The sequence below is a fragment of the Aphidius gifuensis genome, linkage group LG2 (genome assembly GCF_014905175.1).
Source record: "Aphidius gifuensis isolate YNYX2018 linkage group LG2, ASM1490517v1, whole genome shotgun sequence".
NCBI classification, from domain to species: Eukaryota; Metazoa; Arthropoda; class Insecta; order Hymenoptera; family Braconidae; genus Aphidius; species Aphidius gifuensis.
This window is the reverse complement of record NC_057789.1, coordinates 9,731,687-9,756,578: the sequence shown is the minus strand read 5'-3', so window position 1 is coordinate 9,756,578 and position 24,892 is coordinate 9,731,687. Positions and strand designations below refer to the sequence as shown.

The 24,892-nt window shown below is 24.5% G+C and overlaps 2 protein-coding genes and 1 long non-coding RNA gene across 3 annotated transcripts; 1 reads left to right on the top strand and 2 right to left on the bottom strand.

Moving 5' to 3' along the window:
- Positions 1-5,927: 5,927 nt before the first annotated feature.
- On the bottom strand, positions 5,928-7,724 carry LOC122849055. The gene is made up of 3 exons (XM_044147581.1): positions 7,706-7,724; positions 6,465-6,584; positions 5,928-6,325 (listed from the first exon to the last, which is right to left on the bottom strand). Exons 2-3 carry the CDS (start codon positions 6,514-6,516, stop codon positions 6,039-6,041), a joined length of 339 nt encoding a protein of 112 aa, XP_044003516.1. The 5' UTR covers positions 6,517-6,584; positions 7,706-7,724; the 3' UTR covers positions 5,928-6,038.
- A 14,275-nt stretch (positions 7,725-21,999) lies between these two features.
- LOC122849053 (bis(5'-nucleosyl)-tetraphosphatase [asymmetrical]) lies at positions 22,000-22,512 on the top strand. Its single transcript, XM_044147580.1, has 2 exons — positions 22,000-22,128; positions 22,193-22,512. Exons 1-2 carry the CDS (start codon positions 22,023-22,025, stop codon positions 22,510-22,512), a joined length of 426 nt encoding a protein of 141 aa, XP_044003515.1. The 5' UTR covers positions 22,000-22,022.
- Positions 22,513-22,746: 234 nt separating this feature from the next.
- Positions 22,747-24,854, bottom strand: LOC122849054. Its single transcript, XR_006373496.1, has 5 exons — positions 24,577-24,854; positions 24,045-24,439; positions 23,693-23,839; positions 23,504-23,629; positions 22,747-23,439 (listed from the first exon to the last, which is right to left on the bottom strand). It is a non-coding gene; the product is annotated as an uncharacterized LOC122849054 (long non-coding RNA).
- Between the last annotated feature and the right edge of the window lie 38 nt (positions 24,855-24,892).

Here is a 24,892-nt window from a genome sequence, read left to right as displayed (position 1 = left end):
ATAGATTCTGTTCCATATTTTTTTTTTTTCCTTTTTTTATTTTATGAGTTTAAAAGCTAACTCAACATCTTGTGCAATGGGATTGAGGATTATTTGGGTGTTGGTGAAGAAAAAAAAAAAAGAAATAATCAAATAATAATTATGGTGATTGAACTATAGTGTCATGCGAAGCGGGTGGTTGTTGCAGGATCGTGGGAAGAAAAATTTAGGAAGTTGTTATATTATGAAGGTTTTCAAATAACGTTGAATTTATTGGGTAAATAAATTGCGATACAATCGTTAGATGATATAAATAATAAAAACAATTTTTATTAAAAATATTTTGGATATCAATAAAAATATTTTGGATTTTGGTTATCAATGAAATACTATTATTAACTATTTGTTTAATAATTAATTTAATTTTTCGTATGTTTTAGAAATTTTAAAGAAAATGCCTGCATTTTATGTCGTAGAAAATAGCTATGTATATATATTTAAATTATATTGAATTGAAATAGCAAAAAAAAAAATAATTTTATTTTTCTTTTTTCCATAGTTTTATATATTTAATTGTTATTAATTAATTTTTTTTTCTTTTTAGTAAATTATCTTTTATTGTATTTTTAATTTATATTTTTAGTTATTTTAAGTTTAACAAGAAATTGTCATTTTTATTTTTTTAAATTAAAACCAAATTTTTAGTTTTATGTAATTTCAATGTTCATTTTATTTTTAATTGTCAAAATCAAAATTAAAAATATCTATGTATGTCAAAGTAAAATTAAATATTATTAATTAATAAATTTTGTTATTTGTAAAGATTTATTTTTACAATTTATTTATTTTTCCATATTCTAAATGAATCATTGCAAAAATAATGAGTAACAAATGTTTATTTGACAAAGTACCATTCAAGTTATCATAATTTACTAATTTAATAAAATTTACATTTTTTCAACATTTTTAAAATGAAAAATATAAAATTTTATCATCGCATTGTTTATAAATGAAAAAAGAAAATAAGAGACAACAATAAATTGTTGATAGTTTTTTGGACTGTTTAATTAAAAAAATGGCTAGAAGAGACGAGCGTATTTTTATTTTTTTATAATTTGAAAACTTAGTTTATTCGTGTTTTTTTTTTTTTTTTATTATTGAAATAGTAGAAATAATTATTTATATTTTTCCTTCAGCTGATTCGTATGAGTTTTTTAAAAAATACACTAAAGAGGCTTATAAGAGTGCTGTAAACGAGAAAATTGAAAATAGAGCTGAATTTATCAAGTTCATTTTACAAGAATTATGCAAAAGAGAAGAAAAAGATGATATTATTCCTAAGCCAAAAATTGACTGTAAATCTGCTGATGCTGCATCAATGCTCAGGATGCAAGCACAGCTTAATGTTGATGATTTAAGACATGATGAAACTATTTTGGATTATACATTCAATATTTGTACCGAAAGTATAGCTTATGCACCAACAGATAGTAAATTCTTGGCATTGGCATTTAATCATAGAAGTGAAATTACTTTCAAGGCTAAGTTAATTAGTGATTGTCTTGAAGATATTAAGAATGCATTGCTCACTCACAATTGTCCGGATGACGTGAAATCAGAATTGTACCTTCGCCAAGCGACATGTTATCAAATCATAAAAAAAAATCAATCTTTAATTAAAGAGGCATTTTTAAATGCACGAAAATTTGTAAAAAACATAGAAGCTCAATCACGTGATTTGATGGAACGTAAAATTGCTCTTCAAGAAAATAAAACAACATTTGATCCAACGTATTATAAAGTAACATATAATGAACATCCATCAATGGTAGAATTAAAAAATGAAAATCTAGATATTCTTGGTGCATCTGATGCAATTACAATTAACTATGAAAAATATGGAAGACATATTGTGGCAACACGAGACATTAAACCAGGTGAAACATTGTTGGTACAGAAACCATATGCAGCAGTTTTATATCCATCAATGAGATATAATCATTGTTGGTATTGTCGTAAACAAACATGGTCAAGTATACTATGTGAAAAATGCAGAAAGTTATGTTTTGTTCATCTGGTTGTCGTTCTAAAGCAATGTTTGAGTTTCATGATTATGAATGTCCAATAATTGAAACAATTTTAAATTACAGTGATGATACTAGTTTCCTTTTGGATTTACAATTACTAATAAAAGGGTTTAGAGAATCCAACAACTCTCTTGATGAGTTGAAAATAATTTTTGATGAAGTTGAAAAAGAACCAGAATCATTGAAACGTGGATGTACAGATGACAAATTTATTTTTTCAACTTTTCGTGGTATCCTCAGTCTGGCAGCAAATATGAGTTTTAGTGAAGACAAAGAAGGTAATTTATTAGCAAATAATATCTTGACAGCTTATCATATTGCAACAAAAACAAATATAATTGGTGAAAATATCAGTGGTAAATTGGATATATTGAAAGATAACGAAAATTTTGTATTTTTGATAAATGTATTATCAAAATTAACGTATATAGCTGATACAAGTAGTCATGAATCATCATCAGTCAACTCAAAAGGAATAAACGTACCAATATTTGTATCAATAGAACCTGTGTTTCATTTTTTCAATCATTCTTGTGTAACAACAATGACAAAAATATGGCACGGTGATTATATGGTTGCTAAAAATCCCATTCCAATCAAAAAAAATGATCAAATTTATGATAATTATGTTTTTACTTTCTTAAAAGTACACGTGCTGATCGTCGGCAAAAATTAGATAGCTTATATAATTTTGTTTGTCGTTGTGAAGCTTGTGAAAGTCATTGGCCAATTAAATGGGTTGATGATCCACGACCCTTCGGGGGAAATTATTATATAAAAGAGCTTTTTGACGAAACACTTAATTATCTGGAACGTGCAGTTGAAGAAAATCGTGAAAATTCATTTCTTGAATATAAGGAAAATGATTTTGTCGGACCTTCAAATGCCTTACGATGGGAAAAAACATTAAAAAACTTTATCGAAGTTGTTCAGTATTTTTATGAAAATTATCAAAAAAATTCTGCACAAATTTATGATGTAACGACATGTCTTCATAAATTACTTAAACTTCAACAAAATAGAAAAACACTATTGTTACATGCATTAAAAAATTAAATTATTTGTTTATAAAAAGAAAAAAAAAAACAGACAAATAATTTCTGAATTGTCAATAATAGATCATGTAAAGATAAGCATATTTATATTGATTGAAAAATTAAAATTATTTTCATTTCATTTAATATTTATTTTAAAAAAAATAAATAAACAAATTAATTATTCATCAATAAAATTTGTTTATTTGTTTTTTTAATTTTTTAATTTGTTATTCAAATCTTTTAAACAATTAAAATACTATAATGTTTATTAAAAACTTCGCATAATGTAATGATAGCCATAATTTTTATATTAAATTTTCTCAGCAAAGTTTTACAGTCGTGATAACTTTATGCTGCAATTAAAAATTTGTTATCTTGCACATAAAAATTAATAAATATACAACAATATTTTTGCATTGTATTTACTAATTTCCGTATAATTATATTTAACAATTTTTTTGCATTAATCCTAAACCATTATTACAGAATAAATTTATTGAAAAAAATAAATAAACAAAAAATTTGTTTGTTTATTTTTTCTAATAACAAATTTTCAATTTGAGTATTTAATCATAACTGAGGATAACATGTTAAAAAAAGAAAATTTAATAAATAAGGGTAACAATGAATAATAAATAAACATAAAAAATATGTAAAGATAGCTGTCCAACAGCTTCCAGTGACATAAAAAGGAGAAGAGGTCCAGGTATTCATCATGCTAAAATATATTTCGTTTAACACATCACAAAAAAAATAAAAAAGCCATGAAATAGTATAAAAACCCTGGATCTTGAATCTCAAGTATGTGGCAAATGTGACTGTTATTTCGGCGCTTGCTTGAAGGTTTCAATCGTCCGAATTTAGATGTCAAACCAACCTGGGGTGTTAGTTTTGGTCTACCCCAAGATGGCAATGGTGGTGGTAGTGGTAGATATCCAATCAATCCTTATGGTGAAAATCCTCCATTGAATCCATATCGAGGATACGGAGGTGGAGGTGCTAATGGTGCTAATGGAATCAATCTTGGTTTAGTATCAGTTAATCCATTGCTAGCTCTTAAAGTTGGAAAAGATGATTATGGTGAAAAAGTTGTTAAACCATTTGTTAATCTTCATGTTACACCAAATCAAGGTCTTGTCAATAAATTAGGTAATTTTTTGGCACATAAAAAAAACAAATTACGTTTGGGAAGAGGAGGATACGGTGGTGGTGGAAATTATCCTGGTGGTTATTATCCTGGACAACAATATCAACCATCTGGTCCTTATTACAATCAAAATAGACCACCACCACAACAACATTATCATCAACATCAGCATCAATATCAACAACAATATCAACAACAACAACAACAACATCATAATTATCATCAATGATTCATCATCAACAGCCAGGACCAAATTGGTCCAGTGATTTTAATGGATTTAACAACAACAACATCAACTATGGCCATGGTGGTAATTATGCTGAAAATTATGGAAATTATTATAGTGGATATTCACGTGATGCTGATGACTATGATAATGATGATGATGATTATAATGATTATTACAATAATCAATATGCTTACAATAGAAATGCAAATTCAAGTATATTTGCTGATGATGCTGATAGTAATGAGGCTGATAGAATTTCCAGATAATTATGATAACACTAAAAAAACAGGTCAAAGTGGCAAAGTTTCATTTTGTTTAACAGCAGAAAAAAACTTGATGTCAATGAATTAATCAAATCAGAGGAGGTAAGGGGGTTAAATAATAAATACATATATTGGATTCAACGACAACAGCACCTCCAAAAAATCAATGATTTTTATGCACCAGAAAAAAAACCTAGACTCTGAACTGACTACGTAAATGATAATTGAAAAAATATATTGACAATGACTATGAGAAGCAATGGATGACCCATCACACTATCTTTACATTAGCTAACATTTTAGCTGTAAATTTAATAATGTAGAAATAACTGAGTAACAGTCTGGATTTTTCATTTTATTATTTCAATTATATATATCATTGTTTTTTAAAATATTTTATTTAGTTTTTTATAATGATAAGAATGTTTTTGTCACTTGAATTTAATAATATATTTATATTTAAAAATAATTAAATTAATATGAAAACCTCATTAAAAGTCACACAACAAAAATATTCACACAACATTTTTTTTATATTTATAAAAAAATAATATGATTTTAAATTTAAATTTAAAAACAATAACTGTCAGGATCAAATATTATTTTTTATTTATTTTAATTTAAAATGGTATAAAATACTCAAGTAAGGCTTATGACAGCTTCTAGTTTAACTACTCAAATCACAAATGTATTGAATTTTATTAAGCATGCATTTTGTTTGTTGCAAGAATTTGATTAGTTTGGGAATTGTTCACATCAGTCAGATATGCATTTCGTATTAAGAATTTTATCAATTTCAATAATTTTATCTACAAATATTATTTTTTTTATACATAATAAAACTATATCTGGTCATTTTTTCATCCTCATATAAATATAACAAAAACTGTTGTGTGAATATTTTTATTGTGTGACTGTGATGAGGTTGTTTCAAATAATCCATATTGAATAAGTGGTACAACACTTTATCAGCTGAAACGAGAATTTTTGTTTACAAGTAAAAAGGTGGAAAATTGATATAAAAATCAATCGATGATGACTTTCATATCAATTATGAATAAAAAAAACTACAACTGATTATTATACAAATTGATTTAAAAATTCTTGAAAGAAATTACAATTTATTAAAAGAAAAATATGGTCTTATTTAAATACATTTTATACCATAAAATTTGAGTGGTTAGTTTATACTTGAAATTGATTAAAAATACGTGTTAGTTAGTAAACATAATTTATGACAACAATTGAGTCTAGAAATTATTAAAATTGAAAAAAAAGTGTTTATAATGTCAAAATTTAGCATTTGATAACTTTGAATTTAATCAAAGCATAGCCAACTCCAACAAGAACTGCGACGAGAATAAGAATACCAACAGTCCATTTAATAAATGTCCAAAATTTTGATGGCTCCTCTGCAGGAGTTGCAGTAGTTGTAGCATCTGAACCACTTTTAGTAGGTGCAAGAGTTGTAGCATTTGAATCAGATTTAGTAGTTGCAGAAGGTGTAGCAGCTGAATCAGATTTAGTAGTTGCAAGAGCAGCTCCAGAATCTGCTGGTTGTGGCATTCCCTCGATGCTGCCAACTAACAACAGAAAAAAATAAAAAAATATTAGAACATGTTTTTTAAAAGACACAATCCAAAAAATATTTTAATTTTTTAGAAGAAATGTACACAAACAATACAAATAAAAAAAATAAAAAATTAAATAAAAATAACTTACGTAATGCAAAAACTGCTAAACCAACAGCCAACATGAAAATTTTGGAATTCATTTTAAATTTTAATTTTTAAAATATATTAAAATATATCTTGGAAATTATAGGATAATCAGTTTACAAATCTGAAACATAAAAAGTATACAAAATAAATTAATTAATCATCACGAATAAAAAATAAAATAAAATAAAAAAATATATATTTATAAAGTGTGACGAAAATAATTATTTTATGAAAACAATATATATATATATATATATATATATATTTTCAATCAACTTTAAAAATAAAATAGATATTTTCATAGATTAGTTATTTTTGTTACACTTTATAAAAATATATTTTTTTATTTATTTTATTAATTAGAAATCAAAATAATTATATTTGAAATTTAAATTCGCCTGAGGCAATTGATTGTGTGACACACCTGTCTGGCGACACGTACACAAAATAATCAACCTATTTAACAGCTTAAATTTTTCATGAAAATCCGTTTTAACAATGTCTGAATTCAGTGCCGTGGCCCTCGTGGAATAGAGCATAATCCGAGGGTCGCTCACGTCCCTCACAGCGAGGGCCACAGCACTGAATTCAGACAACAAATTTTCAATACTAATATTATAAATATGTATACATGATTATATATGTATTTCATCATCTGGCATATTTATCACCATATGATAAAAAACCAAAAATATTTTCTTATCTTTCTAATGACGCAGGTCAACAATGTGTCATTATATTATTAATAGAAAATAAAAATGATGAACACGTATAAATAATTTATAATTATTTTAATATATATTTTTAAATTATTATGATGATTGATTTGTTTCTCATATCAAATGTCTAAATGCCTCTGTAGATTTAATTAAAATATACATATTAAAGTCAGATGCAGCCTCAACCTTGATGTTAACACCCCCAATTATTTAATAAGACTGTTTTAAATTATTCACTGAGAGAAACAATACTGTGGCATTGACATTTTGATTCTATTGTAAATTCAATACACAAAATAACAATAATACAAAATACCGTAGACTTTGGACAATTAATATTGTCATTGTAATTTTGTCATATATTTATTAATTATATTATTGTATTAATATCAATTCAATTTACAAAATAAAATTGGCCAAACGAACGTATATATAAAATAATTATAGAAATAAAATAAGACAGTATATAAAATAAATGACTCGTGGTGATTAATTAGTAATAAATTAGTAATAAATTAGTTACCTGACGTGGATGATTGACGGTCGAAGACTGATGCCTTAGAAAAGTTTTCGGGACTTTTATAGCCGCGGTGTGGTGGTCGGCTTGAGTGGGAAAAATAGCCACCACACCTATGCCCACCTTGTCAAAGTGTCGTCATCAAGTCACGTGTACGTGCTCTTCAGCCAATCAGAGCACTCGTACCATCGTGCATTCTAGAAGTTTCTGGTTTTTTTTTTTTTTTCTCTGAATACGTCATTTTAACAAAAAATTATTTATAATTTTAACGATGATCATAATTAATTACATATACACACAAAAATACATATATTAGAAATAAATTGATGTAAAATTAATATCGGCATTCATTTAGGTCTCAGTAATTAATGAAATAAAAAAAAAAACCAGCTGACATCAAAAATTGAATTTAAACTGAGCTTAAATCGTGTTTAATTTAATTAATATTTGTTCATCATTTATTTAAAATTTTGATGCTATGCAATTAACATAAATAATCAATATTTTCAAGCAACAATCATGATTCCATAAATTAATTTTAAATAAATATTTCTTTTTTTCATTGGCATCAATCGGATATTTTTTTCAATAGATAGACAGAAACATTTTTCTAATACGTGTCTCATGATAACGTGTTTGTGGCTTTTTTTAATTTTCTTATCTTATGAATCGGTGGAAAAAAAAGAAAAAAAAAAAAACCAAAACTGTCAACAACATTAAAATCTAACAACAATTTAACAATATTTATTTCCACAAAAATTTTATTAATATTCATTTACCTAATTTAAAAATAAATGCAAGTGAGAAAAAGAAAAATCACATTTTTTCAACATTTTTAAAATGAAAAATACAAAATTTTATCATATTTGTTTACAAATGAAGAAAAGAAAATAAATGATTTGGCTATTCAAGTTAAACATTAAAAGGGTTTAGAGAATCCAACAACTCTTTTGATAAGTTGAAAATAATTTTTGATGAAGTTGAAAAAGAACCAGAATCATTGAAACGTGGATGTACAGATGGCAAATTTATTTTTTCAACTTTTCACGGTATCCTCAGTCTGGCAGTAAATATGAGTGTTGTTAATGAAGACAGAGCAGGTAATTTATTAGCAAATAATATCTTGACAGCTTATTATATTGCAACAAAAACATAATTGGTGAAAATATCAGTGGTAAATTGGATATATTGAAAGGTAACGAAAATTTTGTATTTTTGTTAAATGTATTATCAAAATTAACATATATAGCTGATACAAATAGTTATGAATCATCATCAATTAAGGCAGATGGAAAAAACGTACCAATATTTGTATCAATAGAACCTGTATTTCATTTTTTTATTCATTCTTGTGTAACAACAATGACAAAAATATGGCACGGTGATTATATGGTTGCTAAAAATCTCATTCCAATTGAAATAAGAATATTCATCTTTAATTGCTTGAACTATTGGTTCTTTAAATGGCCAATTTCGATACAATGTTTGAATGAATCCAAAATTTCAAAAAACATATTGCTGACTAACTAACATTGTTAAAGAAATCGAAATCATATTAATGCATAATTTTTTATTAGGAAAATACTGCAGGTATTTAAAAAATTATGGTTTATATCTCGAGAGTGTTACAGCATTTTTATATCAAGATGATATTTATAAATAACTAAATTATATATTATTTATTTTTAAATTTGTTTTAAAAAAAAAAAAAATTTTAATCACCTGTGATTATTTTTATTTCATTTTTTATATTTTTCTTTTGGACTTATTATTGTGGAGTTTAGATAAGAGCTGAGTATTTTTTTTTTTTTGTTTTGTCGATACGTGACTGACCACTGCCTGAAATAAAAAAAAAAAAGAAATTTATCACGGGTGATTAGTCAGTGGTTTTGTCTATAATGACATGATTGTTTTACAAAAAAAAAAAAAAAATATATTTGTCTGCCTGAGTCACCATCCATTTTTATCATTGAAATTTTTTTTTTTTTATATAATTATTTATTTTTACCGAAGCCATTTCATGTGATATTTTATTTAGTTTTTTTTTTTTTTTCAACATTTATTAACGAGATTTTGTTATGATTATAGAAAAAAAAAATGATATGAAACATCTCACGGCATGTAAAAAGCTACATTTAAGTTTTGAAAAAAAAGGACATTATAAAAAAATTGTATCATTAGAAATAAAAATCAAGAAATTGTGTATTCAATAAGTGAATCGAATGGAAAAAGCTAAATAAAAACATAAAAATATTAAAATTAGGGATTGTTGTTCCCCATATTTTAACAAAAGTTCATGACAAAAATGCCAAAGACATTTTTCAAATCATAAGAAGCCGAGATTCTGATGTAAAAAAAATGTACTAACTGAAAATTATTTTATTGTAAAATAATTAATCTATTAATTTACTTAAATTTGTGCTTTTTTTTATGTAAGAAATGTATTCTTATTGTGATCGTAAAAAAATTGGATACATGACTAAAAAATTATTAGACTCAAAATATACAGTTTATATGACTGTCAAAATGAAAAATTGTTGAAAATTAAATTACCAACTTGGCCTGGTGTATACGCACAAACATATCAAGTAAATATAATTTTTTGTTTTCTATCAAATGAACTGAAAATTTCAATAGTTTTAATATATAAATTTTATGAATTACTGCAGGTGTTTGATTTGAATAAATTAAAAATAGGTGAAATTTATATAAAATCAGCAAATTCATGTTACTCAAAGGTAGATTTTTTTGGTGATATTGATGTCACACGGAAAGCACTTATACTTTGAGTAACAATTTTTCTGGTAAATTAATTAAGTTTTTTATCTTTTTAATTTATTAATTCGATTAATAATCTATTATTGTTTTTATTTATTTTTTTTTAAACAGAAATATGCTAAACGACGAACAATCAGCAGTTTACATGAATAGATAAAAAAAATTTAATGTGCCATTATCATCATTAAAAAAAAATGTACTTTAATTTTTTAATGTGTTTTTTGTTTGAATAAACATAAGCAAAATTCGAACAATTTTTATTCCATTAATTTTATTCAATCAATGGAAAATAATTAGTTGTATAGATTAAATAAAAGTCGTAAAAAAAACGGTAACGCTATTGGCACCGAATACAGGGGAATTTACGGGGACATTTATACAGGTCACGAAAAATTTACGGTAAACATAGCCACCATCGTGTGTGTAGGACTGATTACATGGTGTGTGAAACCCGTAAGTGTCCCCGTATTTCCCGTAAATTTCCCCGTATCGTACCAATAACGATTTCGAAAAAAAAAATCATCAAAATTAATACGTCGTGATACCTGGCCAAATAATAACATGATGAAGACGTTGATAGCCTATATAAATGATTAAAATAGAAAATAATAATAATTTAGTTAAAAATAAAAATCATAAAGTAAATAAATTATAAATTAAATTGTTTTTTTTATTTATTTAAAAAAAAAAATAAAGACATTAAAAATTAATAATGTTGTACATCTGTTGACGTAAAAAATTTGTTTCTCAAAAAAACTTTAGAATAATGATGATCAATCCACCAACTTTTTGAATTCATATAAAAAGAATATATTGAATATTCTCCCTTGTAATCATCATGCATGGCAGTAAAGTACCAATATTGATTTAAAATATCATTTTCTTCATTTTGTGTATTTAAAACATCAAGATGAATTCGTACAGAGCAACTATTATCATTTAATCCAATATATTCAATTCCTGATTTAGCTGATGATGAATATGACGTGTATTTATTATAAATGATAGTATTATTTCTCTTGAGATCAAACCACTTAAATCCCATTTTTAAATTACAAATGGATAATGGTTGTCCTTCTGATTGTACAAAAACTGTTAATGTTCTATTATCATATGAAGCTTTTCTTATAATTTTGGTCGAAGTCCAAGTCATTGACATACGTTCAACATCAGTTCTGGGATTAAAAAAAATATTATATTCTCTGTAACAACCATCTCTCTTCAAATCATAAACAAAGGTTGCAATATTCCAAAATGATTTATCACATGAATATTTTTCAATGATTGTCCATTTTCCTCTGAATGGATCATATTCATTAAAATAATGTTTGAACAGATAATGTTTTTGATATATAATAAACGAGCAGCTGTTATCTTTTTTACCAATATACTTGAACATTCTAAAACGATCAATTGGTCCATTTTTATCATACAGTGGATAAAAATCATAATATCCAGGTTCATTTGTTTCTACTTGAATCTTACATTGAAGTACTTCTTCTTTATAAGGTTTTAAATAGACTGTTATGGATTCTTCAGTGGTGTCATAGTCATTTGACAAACTTTTATTTTCACCTTTTAAAAAATTATATATAATTAATATTTATATGTATGATTTATTATGATGAAATGTTTATTTGACACGTTAAACTTACCAGACACAATTGATAACGAAAAGAACAACAACAACAACAACATCACCAATAAACGCTCCATTCTCGTAAATATCTCTTATATTATAATAATAATATAATTTTTATTTTAATAATAAAGAAAAGAAAATGTAATAAAGTCTATATGAAGTCTAATTAATAGCCCTTATTAAAGAAAATTAAATAATTTCAATCTTTATAAGTGGATGATTATTGATATAGAGAGATCTAGTACTCACAATGAAATAAATTCGACTGATCTGTAATCAAACGGGGCTAAAAAATATGAACGTAAAAAATATCAACATAAAAAAGTATTAATAATTCAATAAATTTTATTTATTTAAAAAACGATTAATTGATTATTGACATGAATATTATATGTATACGAAAATAAACTGGCTTTTTTTCTACTTCTTGTTATATGTATTTTTTTGTTTTTTATCATTTACTAGGAATTGTTTTTCTATTTTTTGTTATTTTTTTAACTTTAATATTAATTAATTTATTTTTTTTCTAATATAACGTACGACTCATAAGTTATGAGTCATATATTTTTAGTTAATTATATTGTTATTTTCGTTGTATTTGATTTTTTATCTTTTCACCACGTCACCGATAGTAGTTAATTGGTAAACCATTCAATTCTTATTTCGTGTTTGATGTTTTTTTATTTTTAGATAAATCAACTTGAAGATTATGATGATTATGAAATTTCACCATATGAAGAATACATCTAACTATCAAAAAAAGTAAAGGATGTAAGTTTAAAATATTAAATTTTTAAAAACATATTAATTTATTATATAACATTGTTATTTATTAAATGATGTTTTTTCATAGACATATTATTTATATTTTTTTTCAATAATTAGCAATGAATCATTGTTGATTGTCGATAATTCAGTGATTCATCAGTATGCAACATGAACACCACAATAGGAAATGGAATAGTAGTTGTTCATAAAAATAATATATTTTATCGTCCATAGATATCAATCCTGCAGAAATTGAACAATAAGAAGGTTTCTATCAAATAACAAATAATGGTGTTGAAAATTTAATTTTCAATGGTGTAAATAACCCAACAGCGAGTGGTAAGTTCGTAACAACTTCGTTGATCGAAACTGAAATAATATTTTAAAAATGAATAATATATTTTAGGTTCATGGAACCCAGCAATATGGTTTTCACCAAGTGGTAAATTTATTTTCATTTTATGGAAATATAAGTGATGATTTATCAAATCGATATCCATAGTCAAATTCATACCACTATCCAATGGTAAAACTAATCTTTCTATGATTTTTTTTTCTTTTTAAATTATAAAAATAGTTATATTAAATTATCAACTTTAGGCAGGTAGTATTCCATCATCTGGCTTACTTTACGTTGTTTTACAATTAGTGGCTGAAAGTTATGGAGAAAATATCGAGCTAATATAATTAGAATAAAACAACCATATGGACTTGATAATTTATAGTGTTTAATTTTCAAATGATAATATTATTAGACTTGTTTGGAAAAATAGAATTCAAAATGAACTCTATATATTGTAACTCATAATATTGAAAAATAATCGAATCATTTGTTGTAGAGGTGTTTCAATAAAATTATATTTTGAATAAAATAATGGCATTAGTGTTGCCGCGATAGACGATAATCACGATACGATACGATACGATAATTTGACTGGATAATCGTATCGTATCGTATCGCGGCAACACTAAATGGCATAATAACAATTTATTTATTAATGCAAATAACATAAATTTTGAATTTTAATCTTTTTTTTTAAATTAGCTGATTGAAATTGCAAGTAATTGAAATTGTAATTTTTTACATAATTATTGATTTATTTCGTAGGCACGAGCCTATACGAGTATTTTTTTTGACTAAATGAATTAAAAACATCATCAGACAAAAAAATTAATGTAATTGTTCTATTGTCAACACACTCGAACAACAGACGAGATAACAACTTTAATAAATTACAACTAACCTTTAGAAAGGAAAATACAATGTAAAAAAAAACAATAATGATCATTATCAAAACACGTTAGATGTGTATAGTACTCAATAATAATTAACTCAATTTAATCGATAATATGATTTTATACTCATTATAACATAATCTTTATCACTTTGTTTTCATGGAAAATTTCAAATGACTTTTTTCATTGATTGTTTCCATTTTGACTTATTCCTTGTGACGATCTATGTTAGTTTTAAATTTATTATAATTGTAAATTGAAACTATCCCTGGTTGAATCATTGTTTTTCCATAGCATTACTCCATTTTCGCTGATTCTGGAGAAATTACTCCGGCATAAAACTATATAGGACTGATGGGATAATATTTTTATAAAAGAAGGAAGAATATTTTTACTATAGAACGTGAAAATGTGAGTTTCGATATATTTTTTTCTTTGATGATATTCATTTTTGTTTGTATAATAAAAATTAGTAATTACTAATTGTCGTTTTATTTTTTCCGTTGCGACTCATGAGTGCTGGGTTGGTCTAATGGGCTTTCGTCTCGATTGGACTGAATCAACGTCTTAACACAATATTCCAAGAATATCCCATTGGATGAGATTGAAACTTGATCACCTATACTCATTCTAAGAGCTTGATATTTTATTATTCCACATTTAATTTTTTTATTATCTAAAATTGATAACAATTAGAAAAACAGATAATATATATAATATAATATATATATATATACCTATATATAATTATAAAAACGAATCAACAAAATATGAATATATATTTATTTCTCTAAATAAAATAATATATTTATTTATTATTCATTTTTTTAGATTAAGTCGAAATAAATTTACGGTCTTGCCTTCATAATTATATATAGAATTATAATCTATAGAATGATTTTTTTTTTTTTTAATTTGTATTTCAATAAGTGAACACTAAAATTATATTTTGAATTAAATTTTATTTAAGAAAATAAACTGAATATTATACTCAATTGATGTTTTTAGCAATATTTAATCAAAAGTATATTGTGAATTGAATTTTACTTTTTTTAGATTGACTGAGAATGTTTAAAATTATGTTTTTGTGCATAAGCCATTCAATCATTGATTTCAGTTTAATAGGAATAATTTATAATTATTTGATCGAGTATTAAGTATGCGTTCGTTTCAGAATCATGCTAAATAATATTTCATTGTCAGATGCAGATAATAATCAGATAGCGTGATGATTACTATACATAACTGTGCTCGTGAGATTATAAATCATTCCTTTATTTTACAAGAGTATATATTATTATTAGTTTTTCATCATTTTTTCTTGTATGTTTATTTAAACATTGGTGGTATTAAATATTTTAAATGTTCGATCGACGGTGCGCATCAAAACACTTATATAATAACTTTGAAAAAAATAATGACAGTCGTTTGTGAACTATTGAACTATTTTGCACTCATAAAAAATATATGTTTTTTCGTTTTTTAATCAACAACACACTATGGATTTTAACACTGTTAGAAATTTTGAAACAATAAGTGATAATCTTAAAAAAAGAAAACAAAAGATTAACACAATTCAAACCCTGGATCACATTCCACACATTTCAAAATTAAGCGTAAGGATATAAGTCTTAAAATTTTTCATTGTTTATTATTTATTTATCTGTCAATTTTATTTAAAAAATTTTTTTTACAGGATCTTGACAGTTTTGTCGAGGATATTAAACCCATACTTAAATTTGGTCAATTATTTGGACTTTTTCCGATTGAAGGAATTTCTAATGATTTTTCAAGAAAGATGACTTTTGAAATTAAATCGCTTAAAGTATTGTATAGTTTTTTCATTATTATGACAAATTTATTTATGCTTCTGGCTACGTTCATAAAACTTATCGAAAAATTTCAAGAAAATCGTTCAGAATTTCTTGGTATTATAGTTATATATTTAATTACAGTCCATCATATTTTAATAATCAATGGATGTATATATTTTTTTTTTCTTCTAGTCGAAGTGTCAATGATGTTTTATTTTGGTAACTCATTGATTGGAGCTTCATGCTTTTTTCTTATGTGTCCAATATGGATAAAACTTCAGCAAAAATGGACAATAACAGAATATAAATTACAGAGGTTTGTAAACTTTTATATAATAATTATATGTGAAAAAATTAATTGATGTTTATTTTTGTATAATTTTTATATAGTTTTGCTGATAAAAACCTACAGCTTCGTTACAAGTTTATGATAATATTATTGATAATAATGGGATTTGCCATCATTGAACACGTTTTATGTTATATAAGAATTATGACAGGTCAAAATATTACTACAATTTTATTTCTAGCATACAATCGATGTGCAGAAGCTTATAATTTAAAAACTGTTCAACAGTTTTCCGAGATTTGTAAGTAGTATATTTGAAAAAAACAAAAGTTTACAACGAAAACAATTTATTTTTTGTACAAATATTTATATACATGTACTTATGAGTTATGAATTTCAAAAGCTTATATTGAAAAAAAATATATACACTTATTTTATTACTTTTTTTTATTAGCTTTTTCCCGATTTGTGGTCATTTTATATTTGTTTGTTGCCAATGAAGTCTCAACGATTATCTGGAATTTTACAGACATTTTTATCGTCATCGTAAGTTTATGTATAATTTTTAACTAAAAATCAAATTATTTAAATGATAAATTGACGTTCTATATCCAGGTGGCAACTGGTTTGGCTGAAAGATATAATCATCTAAATGAATCAGTGATAAATTCACTCGGTAAACGAGGATATGATGCAATTAATTGGCATCAGTGTAGAAAAAAATATGCATTATTGAGTAGTTTGGTAAAAGAAACCGATAATGCACTTTCTCCATTGATACTCTTGTCGTATTTTACAAATTTATATTTTATTTTCATTCAATTGTTTAATGGAATTTTGTAAGTAATAATAATTCTTATCAAATGGTTTTTTCATAAACAAACTTCTTATTATTTCAGCATAAACACAAATGAAGACCTGGCTTATGTTTATTATTTTATGTCATTCATACTTGTTGTTGGAAGAACACTCGCTGTTACACTTTCAGCAGCTAGAATTCACAATCAGAGTACAATTATTTTACCAAAAATTTATTGTTGTCTTTCAAGGACCCTTGAAGTAAGTAAATTTGCGAAGGGTCATTCATGAATGTAGTCATAGTGTCACCCGGTTCGTCACAAAAAGGTTTTACCTTATTTTTATATTTGCATACCACTATGGCAGCTTCACATGAAAGCAATTAACAACAAGCGCTTTCATGTTTTTCTATCGCGACAAACATTTCTCGTCGGCGAATCGTTATTGCGGAACCCGCAATAACTCCCGCAATACGGAACCAAGAATAGCACCTCTGGGCTGATTCACTCTGTATATACCTAAATCCGTACTTATAATTAGTTTGAACAGTTTCAACTTGTGAAAATTCTGAACTTGATTTCTTTGAAATCAAATCATACTTTTGTGATAAAATTTTTAATACTTTATTGATTATGTATTGAATTATATATATTGAAAATTTTCAAGTACTAAATTTTCATTATTTTTTAAATTAAAAAAAATAAGAAAAAATATTATCTTGATTATTATTATTTGCCCTCGAATCAATTATTATTATGGTGAAAGAAAATATGTTTAATATTTATCATTATTTATTAATTTCTTTATTAACAACAATTCTTATTTAACTTGTTATCGATAATTATTATTTTTATTAAATTTCTGTAATTATGCTGAAGTGTAGTTGGAACGTAGTCATATGTAGTCATTTGTATTTATACAGCCGTTTTGACTTCCATGGTCGTTTTGTAGTCATAAAGTCACCCTGAATTGAGACTTGAATGACCCCCCGTAAAATTGTTGTTTTAATTTTAAATACACTTTGATAAATTATATTTTTACTAGTGTTCATTTATGTTTTTAATCAATTATTAATTTTTTAAGACTGATCGTCTTCACTTCCAATTAACAACCGATGAAGTCACATTGACAGGAATGAAGTTTTTTTCAATTACCCGAAAGTTCATGCTGGCTGTAAGTTATTAATTCATCATAAAAAATTATATAATTATTTTCATATATTGTATTTTATCATAAAAACTAAATATTATTATTTCAGCTGGTCGGTACAATTGTCACTTATGAAGTTATAATATTGCAATTTGGAAAAATATAATAACAATATATACAGATTAAATTATAAATATTGTAAATAATTTCACACATATTTTGGTTTAAATAACACTCTTCAATAATCTCACTAAGCATTTCTGTTTTGGTTGAATCAAAAATATGGGAATCATGAATATGAGATCAATAATGTTCGCTAATTTTAAACCACTGAATAGAAAATCACAATAAATTCAATTTCACAAAATGAAATCTACTGAGTAATTTCACGATTGGTTTGAGTATAAATTTTTAAATTTGTTTGCTAAATTAAATGCATTCTTATTTTCTAAAATTTTAATCCATAAATCAACATTATATGGGTCAATGATACTTAATTGATCGTTCATGAGCAATATGTACATCTTATAAGCAATTTTTAATCGAACTTAAAACATTAACTTTGGAAGTTATTAAATTTAATTCTAAAATTATAAATATAAAGTTATCTTTAATTTACAAAATTCACAATGAAAATCGTCAATTATTTTACATAAAATTATCAAATAATGAACGTGCTGTATTGCTGTATAAAAAAAAATAAAAACATACTAGATGAAATCAATAAATGTACCAAAAAATCATCAAGGATATGGTCTAGCAAGATTACTAGCTGAAACAGCATTAACATATGCAATTATAAATAATTATTATTTAATATTAACATGCAAATATGAACTTGAAGAATTAATTATTTCATCAGTTGATATACTTGAAGAACCAGGTAAATTTGATCCTGACAGTGTTGATGATTTACCAGATCCAGTAGACAGTTTTTCAGAAGATAATTTAATTTATTGGACTTTTAACAACAACAAAATGGAGAAAATGGAAGATTGATTATTAAGCAATAATTATATTGTACTGTCAACAATATTATTACAACATGATGCATCCATATGCCAAAGAAGCACATGAAAAATACCAAGATTCTGATAATATTAAATATACTATTAGTTGTTTCTTATATACTAACAAATTGTCCAGAAGATGCTCTTCAACAAATATCAGGTGTCATTGATGTAGACGATGAAAAAATTATCAGCATTAATAATTCAATCATTATAGCATATCCTTTAAATATCAACAAAGATAAACAGTTAATAATTTAAATTGATAATAAAATACATGATGAACGTAGAAAATTAAATTTTACATCATTATCAAAAGCTGGATTGATATATTATTATTATTTAAAAAATATGAAAAAGCCAAAGAATACACTGACAAAGCCTACAAAATAAATTCAAATGATTTCGATGTTTTAATAAATTCAACACTAGTTGATTTACAATTATACAATGGTAAATAATTATTTATCAAAACTAATGAATGATTATTCAAGAAAATCAATTGTACTATTATTAACATCAAAATTTCATGAAATGAATAATACAAATGAACAATCAATATTAATTTTAAATGCTCTTATTGTTAGAGATGAAAAATTAACAATATCATTTATTGAGAAATTGGTTAATTATTTATCGTTGAAAAATTAAGAACAAGTATTAGAAACATCAAAGAGAATATTATCAATTGATCCAAATAATATTGATGCATTAAAAGCTGAAATAATTGTTAAACTATGTAAATATAATGATTTTATATCAGCATGTAAAAGTATTCATACTCTATTTAAAAATTTACAACGTTATGAAAATAAAAATATTGAAATATTTATTATAAATATAAAGTTATTAATAACAAGTAAAGATAATAGTTGTTTACTTGAATTATCAAAAATATGTGAAAAAATAATACAAAATGATACAAATATAAGTGAGCCAATTATTCAACTTGGTAATATATTTTTGTTGTTGAAAAATTGTAATGAAGCTGAGCATTGTTATAAAAATGCAATTAAATCTGATAATAGATCATTGATAATGATGGGTCTAGCTTATTGTCAATTTATGGAAAAAACACCAGGTTCTTCTGACATTGCTAATTAAACAACAATTGGATTTTTTAATAGAACTACAATCATCAACAAATAATATTCATCCAAAATTATATTATATGTCTGTTAAAATTCATAAAAACAATTCAAAACAATCAATCGAAAATCTTGGCATGGCAATTAAATTGATATTAAATAATATTGATATGGTAAATAATATTCATATGGTTATTAATATTTGTATGAACTTAGTCTATCTTTTTCATTGGATATTGTTGAAGAAAATTTGCTACATTTACCAAAAATAACTGTTTTAAATACTGACAGTACAATTGACAAGCTAATATTGATCATTTTAGAAAAAATTACAGATGCTTGTTGTGGTTGTATCAATGGGCTATTATTATTTGCAAAAGTTAAATTATATTATTGTGATTATGATGGTGCTATATGAATATATTAAAAAAGCTGTTGGATAATATTGATTCAACAAATGCAACAGCTCATTTATTAATAGCACAAATATTTATAAATCAAGGAAATTATCAATCAGCATCACAAAGTCAGTGAAAAATTAATTAATTACAATTATGAATATTTATCAAAAATATTAATTGATCATTTAATTTGTAAATATATATTTAATTTTTATTTTATTCAATTTTTTATTTACATAATAGTTATGAGCTTATGATGACATTTAGAAATTTAAATTTTTTGTTTTCTCAATCATCGATTTTATCTAGTTTGTTAAGTTATCTAAATTCATTATTTTGGCACAATTAGTTTATATTAATTTGGATTATTTATTTATTTATTTTTGGAAAATATTAAAAATATATTTCAAAAAAAATCATCAAACATGATGAATTGATTAAAATAGAAAAAAAAAAACATTTACATTTTCAATGATTCATAATAATCAAATGAATAATACCTGAATTTTAATTTAACGAAAAACAAATAAATAAAAAATAAATATAGAAATAATTTATAAATAATATTTTTCGGATAACATATCTAATTTATAAAATAAATAATACTCAGATAATTTTATTTATTATTGTGATAATGATGTAAGTTATCCAAAAAAAAAAATATTTAAATATAATTTGTATAGCTTTAAATGAATTTGCCATTAATTAATTTTTTTAAGGAAAAAAAAAAGAAAAAAAAAACAAAAAATGATATAGTAATATTATTTAATACTTAAAAAGTTTATAATTAATTACTCATTAATTGACCGATCAACATATGAAAATTTTTCGCTTAATTAATAAAACTCGGTTTCTAGTATATGTGTGATTTTTTTCAAGACTTTTTCATCATTTTTCTATCCGAAAAAAATGGTTGAAATCTCAATAAGAACCAATGTTAAATAATATTTTCAAAAATTAATTACAAAAAATTGAAAAAATGAAAAAATACAAATATTATTTATAAACAAAAAAAAAAAAATAATAGAGTAAAGATTGTAATTGACTTTAATAAAATATTTTAATTCGCCATCGATTTTCTATTTAAAAATTAAAAAATAACTAATACATTATCAAATTATTGTTAATTTAATTATTTAAATTTATAATAATCATTATTATTATTATTGAATTAAGAAAGAAAAAAAGAAAATAATTTTTAAAATCCTAGATCCCACTTGACAGTTGCCCAGTTGGTCGTTGGAGGCCGGTGGCTGGTTGGAGATACATTTGACGAAAAAAATAATTGTATGTATGACATCACGATCACACACAACACACATGTGAAAGTAACTGACAAAATTGGACAAAATGAAGCGTGCATGTGGTTTTGTTATATTTCGAAGATTCAAAGGATCCATTGAATATTTATTGATGCAAACATCATATGGTGAACATCATTGGACACCCCCAAAAGGTATTTAATAATAAATAAATTTAAAATTATAATAAATTATTATAAATATCATATAAATTTTTAGGTCATGTTGACAAAGGTGAAAGTGATATGACAACAGCTATACGTGAAACAGAAGAAGAATCTGGTTTATTAAAAAATGATTTAAATATATTTGAAGATGTTAAAAAAGAACTTAAATATAATGTCAAAGGTAGACCAAAAATAGTTATTTATTGGCTAGCTGAATTAATTAATCCAAATAAAGATGCAAGATTGTCAGATGAACATCAAGCTTTTTTATGGTTACCACTTGAAGAAGCATGCAAAAAATCTGGTTACCAAGATTTACAAGATACATTGCGTTATTTTGATAAATATATTTCTGATAAATTGTTAAAATAATTAATAAATATTATTAATTACTATTGACATTACTATGTTGTAATAGCAGCCATATTTCATCAGCTGATTGAAGCCTTGTCAAATTGTTGCTAAAAACTTTGCGATGTAAATAAAGGTCTATTTACAAATTGTAAACACAATTTCCAATTTAAATCATTATTAATAATTGGTTTATTGTTTACATTCAATGTACAAATGATGATATAATCATTAAAAATAATTTAAAATAAATGGTAAAAATAACTTAATAATCATTAACATTTATTTATTATCATTTAAAATATTTAACTTGATCATTAAAATAAAAATTATATATTTTTTTTTATGATAATCATAACAGGTCACTGTGAAAAAATTAGTAATTTGTTTTAAAAAAATAAAATTGATTATAATTCACCAGGAATTTAATTTGTTTATGTAATTTTAAAAAATATATACTTATGTTTTTTCTAGTACTGAACTAACATTTTTAAATTCAAGATTGTTAAATTCAAGATGTTCTCAATGCTGGTAATAGATAATACTGTTCAAGAAGTTCACAATAACCTGATAAACCACAAATTTTTCATGTCAATTTAATAATTTACCTTGATCATCTTGTAAATTAATATTTTTATAATTATTTAATTTATCTTTTAGCTGTTTTATTTGATAACAATATTGCCTTTGTAAACGTACGTGATTTTTTTCCATAGCAATTCTTGATCTTTCTGATTTATCCAATTTTTTTTCTAAACTTTTAACATATTTTAATTGTTTTTCATAATTCATTGATAATTGACTAATTTTATGAAATTTGACATTTTGTTTTGAATCATTGAGTAATTTATTATTATCAATTTTCATTATTGCAATTTGTTTTTTTGTTGGATCTATACTAATTATTTTTATTTGCATCGATAGGTGCTGTTGGTATCTCACAACGATCTAAAATCAAATAATTTAATTATATATATTTAATTTAATTTGTTGATTATTAATTGTCATTTACCTTCATGAACTGCTCCATATTTAATTTGTGTTACAAGATCAACAAATATCATTGGAGCTGGTGAAAATTATACTTTTTTTTTCCATCAACTCTTGGTTTTTCCCACATTTAAGCAGAACAACGATACTAAAAATAAACAAAATTAATATTATATGAAAAATTCATTATTATTTATCTAAAAAACTATACCTCACTATATGAATATTTATTTGTTTTATTATCATCTAAACCAGCATTTTTTACTCATATATTAAAACAAATTTTGTCTTCTATGAATATCTTTTGGTATTGAATTCATTTTAACTTTTTGAGTTGATGAATTTCTACTTCCAATTGCTGCACATGCAAAAATTGTTTATAATTTAAATGAATAATATTTACATTTAGTTGAACAATTAAAAAATAAAAATGATGATGTTGTCTTTAACCATAAGTTACAGTGTATGTTTATTTTTTTATAACAAAAAAAATAATAATAATTGAGTGTGTGAGTGTGTGTTTTATTCCATCATCATAAAAACAAAAACAAAGCAAATATTACCCTCAAGAAAACTCGAGACACGACGAAAGCATTAATGATGGGTTTAATATTATAATGGTGAATGTCATTTTAATATATTATCAAACGTTTTGATAATTCGTAAAATATCATTTGCTGATTTTGGAGGTTGACAATGCAGCCAATCTAACTCTTCTTGACCATGTGATATTATGACTTCCATGTTAGGTAAAATAGCAACACTAAAACATTTGATGCCATCCAAACCCTTAGAAAATACCAAAGTATTGCCACTTGTTACAATCCTGGCCCACGTTGCATTGGGTAATGGAACAGCATCTCTGTCATTACAAAGCTCTTGAAATAACTTGCTATGACCCATTTTTTTCTTTATTTTATTCATAATTATGAAATTACTTCTTTTTAATTGGCAGTTCCTATTTCATAAAAAAAAAAAGGATGTAGCAATCAAAAAAATTTCTTATTTATTAATATTTGATACTCCAAAAATGCATCAAGGAATCAAGCTGTCATTCACTGTCTTTTAGTAAAACAAAGTAAAGTGTATACTCACGATAAGTTAATAATAAAAGTCGAAATAATATTAATAATTTATTCACTTTTGGGCAGCTTAAAATATTTGTTTTTTTTTTTTTTTTATTTTAATGTCAACAATCTCGTAAAACGTCAATTGTATTTGTTAATGTTTGGTTATGACTTATGTTTTTATTGTTGGTGAATTAGCGATGCAGCAAGCTGAGGTGTGAAGGGATAACAAACTGCGCATTACGTAGTGCGCAGGTTGTAAGAGAGTGGTTGCCCCTTCTACCGGAGTCTTCTTACCCTGTAAAGTGGCGACCTCAATCGCATTAATTGAAATAAAAAAATAA